This window comes from Lactuca sativa, chromosome 7 (assembly GCF_002870075.4).
Source record: "Lactuca sativa cultivar Salinas chromosome 7, Lsat_Salinas_v11, whole genome shotgun sequence".
Taxonomy (NCBI): domain Eukaryota; kingdom Viridiplantae; phylum Streptophyta; class Magnoliopsida; order Asterales; family Asteraceae; genus Lactuca; species Lactuca sativa.
In genome coordinates this window covers 125,478,898-125,486,292 of record NC_056629.2, presented here as the reverse complement: position 1 = coordinate 125,486,292, position 7,395 = coordinate 125,478,898, and the positions used below count along the sequence as shown (strand labels likewise).

Here is a 7,395-nt window from a genome sequence, read left to right as displayed (position 1 = left end):
TGTATATATGATTGATATTGTGAGTAGAAATTCATTATGGGAAAATATCATTCAAAATGATATCAGAACTAACGGTTGGATTTCTCTCTCTCTCTCTCTCTATCTATCTCTCTCTTTTATACCTTGTTTGTTTCTCAATAGACACTATGTGTCATTTTGGGAAAATATCCTTCATTATGATATCATAACTAATATCATTCAGTTAGTAGTGTCATGGAGTTTTTTCCACAACATTTCTTCAACCTAGATATAGCATTTTGTCTTCTAGTTATAGCCTTCTAGTTGTTCCATGGAGATATCTTTGTCAATGTCTCAATACAATATATTTTATTTAGGTTTATTATTTCCTTATGTAAACAATATGCATTTATAATACCTAGAACCTATATAATTATGGTGGTCCTTACAATTGGTGAGAATATCTTGTTGTAGTAAAATCTCATCTTCTGTTGACACATTTGACTACAAATATGGCCCTGCACCTCTTATTTCCATATATTTCACCTTTTACCCTAAATAACTACTTGTTGTGTAGTTCTTTCATCCCGAATGGTAAATTAAAAAAGGACTAATTTTTTGATTTTATTTAAATAATCACAACTCACCCTCAATTGTGTTCTTCCACTATACGAATTCTTTTATCCTTAAAGTCTGTAGATAATATTTTGAATCCCTATTCTCTTTCATAAACAATTAATTTTATGAAATAGAATATGTGACTAATATCTTCTTTCTCTACTACATCTTATGGTGGTGGGAGTTTTGGTCTCTACCTTATTTGTTGCTTCACTGTCTAAACTCCCACTATCCTTTGCGATCCATGTATATGTATATCCTTCACAATCACCTACTACTTCCTGAACTTCCCTTCCTAGGGTGCTTGTCCCATTTTCACAAATCTAATCTTATTTTGTTTTTCATGAACACATGACTCACAAAAGTTAACTCTCTTACTCTTGAAATATGGAATTTCCCCCTTTGAAGGTAGCATATTCATCTCTTTCTCATTCATATGCCCAAGTCTTTGGTTCATAGAGTATATTGTGTTGCCTATTCAATAATTATATTTTTTACATCTATGGAAATTCAACTATATATAATGTTTCTTGTTTATGTCCTTGAGTAACCATTAGGTTATTCTTCGTTACCATCTACAATTAGTCATTAAAATCAACATTATGCACATTATCATGTAAGTACTCTACTGATATCAAAATTAATCTTTATGACTTGAATATATATGGCATTCTTCATTTTCTAATTCGTACCTAGATTAGTGTAAAGGACTATATCCCCAAAATTTGTCACATAAATGTGCTTGTTATACACTAGCCTTACCTTCCCATCATAAAGCCTAAAATTATACATCACTACTCTTCAATGGATAACATGAAACGAAGCATGCAAATTCAAAATTTCGGATTAAATCAAACTTTCTAAACTAAAAAGTTTAAGGATCCTCATAATCCGCTGCCATATTCATCTCCCTCTTGCCTTTATTTATAAAAGTTTTGACATTGGTTTTTGAACTAACTATTCTCTATACAATTCCAAAATGAAATATACTTCTTATTGTTAGACCGACCTCTTTTCATTACCTTTTTTATTCCTCTACCATTAACCCCTCTATTGGATTATAACTCCTTAGTCCTTGGTACTTAATGGATTGTTGGAAGACGGCATGAATCCTTTATACGAATATACTCACCAAGTATTAAATTGCAAATTTCTTCAAAAGTAATCTTAGTAGTTCAAACTGAAACTCAATTGATACTAACCTAGATAGGAACACATTATATTTATTTACATGATTTGTAACTGATTGACCTTCCTCACCTTTATATTTATCAACTGTTGAACCAAGAAAATGATATTCACAACCAAGCGCCTTTTGTACATATTTGAAACACATTGATGAATACCAATTTTGTCTTTTCATTCACAATGTTATACACAACATGGTTCGCTAATGACAACCTATGAACACCAAGATCCTATTGATAAAAGACAGGTTCCAATCCTCCTTCTTCACCGCTTCATGTTTGTTTTTGCACAAGGGTTTACATAACTTCTTCTAATAGATATAATCTTTGGTTTACATATGCCAAATGCCAACATTGTGAAATTAAAATATATTGATCTTTAACCTTTTCATCACCTATCATAGCACTAATAAAATTGTTAAGATCAAGAATTGATAAACACACAACTCACATGATAAATAAGTGAAAAAACCAATAACACAAGGAAATTACATCGTTCACAGGATCAAAATGATCGACTAATCCACAAACGTAGTAGAAAGATATTTTATTAGAGTTATAGGAAATACACAACCGTAATACATACATTATGTTTATGATTATAAATGTAGATGTAGATTTTATGTATAATGAAAAATTGATCTAAAAACTACTTGTGTGTCAGTGTCAACAAACCATAGATACCAATATTTGAATAAGCTTTCTGGATGCACACCACAAGCTATAGTGTAGTACCACATACCTTCCACTAGAGCATTACATACTATATTTTAGATATTTTACTGAGCATTGTAGACCTTGGATTAGGCACCACATACCTTGTGTCGAGGCAATACCTTGTGTCTATGGCCCATTTTGTATCTTTCCAATTCTTTTCATATGTTTTAATTCAAACAAAAATTATTCGAATCGATCTTGTCTAATGTATTCTCAAAATAAGAAGAGAATAATTTTGAATCTCATTATTACATCATGCCATTGAATTGTAGATAAGAAATTACAAATAATAATATAAAAAAGATATCTTTATTATAGTAAGGTTACATCACATATCACATGTCTTTTCTTTTATTTTTTCACTAGGTGTGAAACTCATGTATTACATGGATCAATAAAAAAATTAAATATCAAAATGTAAACATTAAGTATTTTTTAAAATTAAATTTTAAAATAAGGAAGGAAAAGCATATTTATTGCAATTTAAGATCATATTTATTACATTTAATACTTTACTTATATAGCTCTATGTATTATGTAGCTTTTTAAATTTAAAAATTAAAAAATCTAGAAATTGACATGTAGATATTATTTATATTAAAAATACCATAAAATAACAAGTGTCAAAACTTATGAGAGTGTGACATGTGGCAAAATGGATCTTCATTTATTAGAGTAGATGTTTAATTGAAAATGCTAAATTCTCTTGTTTTAATCCCAAGTATGAACAACTCTGTAATGGAGTAATTTTATTAAAGTTTGTATTTAGTACATGTTGATGTACATTTTCATTGTATAATTAATCCTCATATATTTTTTTCATATTTTTCATACACAGGCTGGACCACGGACTTGTTTGGGTCGAGATTTCGCATATATGCAGATGAAAATATTTTCTTCTATCTTGTTAGGTTGCTTTGTGTTCAAGTTAAGTGACGTAAACAGGATACCAAGGTACAAAACCTCAATCAATCTTCACATCGATGGTCCATTGGATATTCGTGTTTTCAAGAGATTTGGTTAAGTCAATTGTGAAATTTAAGATGTAACTTTGTGAACATAAGATGCTTATACATTTGCTCTTATAAAACGTATACGTTAAAATAGAAATTTAATAAGCTTTATTAAAAAAAAATATGTAATTGTATGTTAAATGGGAATGTAACAATGTTGCTAATAAAGATTTGCACAAGTCTTGTGAATAATGGTGTTGCTTTTGAAAAGGTAAAAGGATCGACATAGGCGTAATAGAATGCATAGGGTTGAGATTTTTGACCATTGAACCTATTAACCCGTTTATTTCATGGGTTGGGTTGGGTTACATGTTTGAGTTTACGGGTCAACCCACCAAACTAACTATATATATTATATTTATAAAAATTAAATCTTATTCAAGAATATAATTACTTATTTATTAAAGAATATTTAGTAGTTTTTCCAATTGATGCAACAATGTCACTTTTTATAGAATATAAGAAATGATGTTTTATAATAGGAACCAAATTATACAACGGGGTAGTATGAAATTATTAATTTTAGATAAAACTGCAAATTTGGCCCTTGTAGTTTGCAAAAAACCTTTGGATGGGGTCCAAAATAGGGATGTACGTTTGGACCGAATACCCGAATTGAAATAAAGGTTTAATCGGACCAAAAAGACCAACCCAGGAAATGAATCGTCACTTGGGTCGTGCGTATTGCGTAGCCAACTAAGATCCAATCTCGTCATACAAAAATTTGTCGTATCCCGTGTTACCCAATCATCGAAGTTTAAAAAAAAAGTCATTGATCATCGTTTGATGTAGTCGATCATTGTTTCACCCTTGTCGATCATCATTCCCACTCTTGTCGATTAAGCACTTGATTCAATTCCATTGAGTCATTGATTCGTCGACTTTGCAACACAAAAAAAACTCCTCTACACCTTTGTTTATTGTCATCGATTACCAAAAAAAATCAAGTCAAGCATTCAAGAATTCGACCTACACTCTACTATCAAGAAATCGAATTCCATTCTTCATCTCCAAGGAATCATTCTAAATCATGGAAAATTAGGTTCCAAGTCAACCAACTCAAGTAAGCATCATATCTTAATCTACTACTCGAAGTTTCCAAATTTTATTCTTTTAATTGTTATGATGTTATTCTTTCAAAGTGTTATTATGTGATATTACTTATTGAGATTTGAATGTTTTATGCTGATGTATGAAAGTTCATTGCTATTATATCATATTAAAGACAATATGCTATGTTAAAATTGTTAATCTATTTCAATGTATTATGTGATTGTAAATCATTGTCTTATTGTAATTTAGAATAATGATTGTATTTCAATGTTAAAGAACATATTTTACTATTTTATGATATTAAAATCATTTTGTTATTATGTTTTAGATTGATAACGAAGATGTTTTGGTTGATAACACTAAAATTGACAACAAACATGGAAAAGGTCTAACAACAGAGAAGAAAAAAATATGCCAAAAGAACGGCTTGTTGGGCCGGTTATGATGAACTTGAGGTTGACAACGTTCAACATAGGAAATGCAAATGGTGTGACACGTTGCTCAAAACCGAGTCCGACGAAAATGACACATCTAATATGATTATACATTCAAAAAGATGTAAAAAGAACCCATAATATTTAGAAGAAAAATTTTAAAAAGCAAACCACTTTAAATTTAAAAAAAAAAACAGGGAGAATAGTATTGACATTTGGAAGCATGATGAGAAAAGAATAAAAAAATTTTGTTAAACTTATTTGTAGTTGGAGAGTTACCGTTCAAGTTTGTAGAGAATGAAGTATTTATTGAGTATACTAATGCATTGAATGGGAAAGTGGTTTTGCCATGTAGAACCACAATTTCAAAAAGAGTTTCCGATTACTATGTTGAAGAAAAGGCAAAGGTGAATAAGTTTTTTTTAATCCCCTAACGAATGTGCATTTGACCACCGATTGTTGGACAAGTTCATGTCCATGATCGAGCTATATGGTGGTCATGACCCACTTTATTGATAAAGATTGGGTCATCACTACTAGAAAACAACCATTTAATGACGCACAAACAATGACACTCGCTAATAGAGGACGCGCATTTGTGCGTGCCCTAAAAAATAATGTCAGTTTTGCAAAATTTAAAGGATGTAGGACACGCATTTTTGAGTGCCCTAAAATTAGTGTCTAAACAAAAAAAACACGGAGGGTACCTGTAATAAAGTGTGTGTTGTGTAAGACTATCGTTTTATAAATTTTAATATAACGTGCGCGTTCCATCAAGGTAAAATGAAATCCCAAAAACTTAAACACCCTGCCTTCCTTTTTTTCCTCCTCCGCTTTAGTTTCCCTCTTTGTAATAGCTAGGGCTTTTTCAAGAACTTGTCCCGGCAGGGAGGGGGTTCGAAACACGATTGGGAACAGTGGGTCAAGAAGCACCGGCAGGGAGCAGCGATCAAAATGAAATCAGAGCAGCAACAGGTGGTGGTGGCTGGAGATCCATCGACTCACCGAGAGGGGAAGAAGATGGTGTGGGGGGGGGGAGACAGTGGAGCCCCTTCTCTCCGACACTTTCCAGCGAGACCCAGCCGATGGATTCACTCCTCTCCGAAAGTCTTAGGCGAGACCCGTCGACTCACCAAGATTTCCCAGCGGTGTCACTGACAATTCTTCGCCGCAATTAAACCCCTTGTGTTGATGCTCCGCTCTCCATCACTGGAAGCCAACAAAGCTGCCCTGCTCGCCCTTCTTAACCTCGCTGTTATGGACGAAACGTATGTTTGTTTATCTTTCTGCTTTACGTTGATAATATGATGATGATGATGATGATGAGCTTCCCTTTGTTTTCAATCGTTTTCTTTTCTGATCGTTGCATATTTTTTGGATGATTCAGAAATATATGGAAAAAGAAAATGGAATCAACGCTTGTTTGAAAGTGTGTTTTGTGGTCTCTGTTTTATCGTTGATCTTTTTTTTCCAATTGGTTAACAGAAAAGAAAACAATTTGACTCAGTTAATTAAATTAGTGTTTGTTCTTATTGATAAAAAGTCCATATATTGTTTCTATAAATTAAACAATATACCCATGATTTTGATTGGAATTGTTTAGTTTTATGAGTAGTTATGTTCATGCTTAGACAAACAATGTTCTCTTGTCCATAAGATTCCCTGCTAGGATATTTCATTGGTGGTTTTAAAATTCTTGGAAGAAGTTAAAATGAATTAGAATTTGAAAAGTTTTTGTGGACTTTTCAGAACAGCAACAACAGCAGAGAACAGAGAACAACAGCAACAGGGGTATTTTTGGAACCCTGATTCGATTCCAGCTATGGAAATTGAAAAATCGATGCAACTTGAAAGGCAAAAATCTATGTCTAGTCCTTACTCTCTTTGGTCTGGTCCCCCTAAATCTCACATTCTTCAAGATCCTTCAGTTTTACCTCAAAATCCTCCAAATCCAGAGTTGATGTCTGTTCTTCAAGGCTTATCTAGAAGGTCAAACTCTGCTGCAAACAGTGGGGTAAGTAGCTAGTGTAACTTTCCTGTTCAAACAGGGTTGGACCCACTTCAGGGTAAACATTTCCCTCTTCAGACACCATTCAGGGCCCATCAAAGGCTGGAAGGACAGAATCTACCCTCATTGGGTCCTCTAACACCTGAAAAGCTTCTATTTGTTATTGCTTATTTTTTGCATATCTTAACAATAACTTTTTTTAAATATATATTCCATTAAAAATACATATAGTATGCTATGATTCTATAGTCTTTATGTTGGAAATAGCTGAGTTATAGGAACAAGAACAAAACATGGAGAAACTTATGGTTTAGTATGATAAAGGCAGTTGAAAAGCTTGATGGTGAGTATTTGATCTTTAATTTTCTTGTAATGTATTTCCTTTTATGGATTGAAATAAATGCACT

General features: G+C 32.3%; 1 protein-coding gene across 1 annotated transcript in view; it reads left to right on the top strand.

Annotated features, from left to right (window-relative positions):
- The window catches only part of LOC111885427 (cytochrome P450 704C1), a 33,652-nt gene extending 30,022 nt beyond the window's left edge, over positions 1-3,630 (top strand). The window contains exon 6 of the mRNA XM_052765259.1: positions 3,319-3,630. Coding sequence (XP_052621219.1) covers positions 3,319-3,504 — 186 coding nt within the window. The 3' untranslated portion in view covers positions 3,505-3,630. The remainder of the gene's footprint in view (positions 1-3,318) is intronic.
- Positions 3,631-7,395: the final 3,765 nt, after the last annotated feature.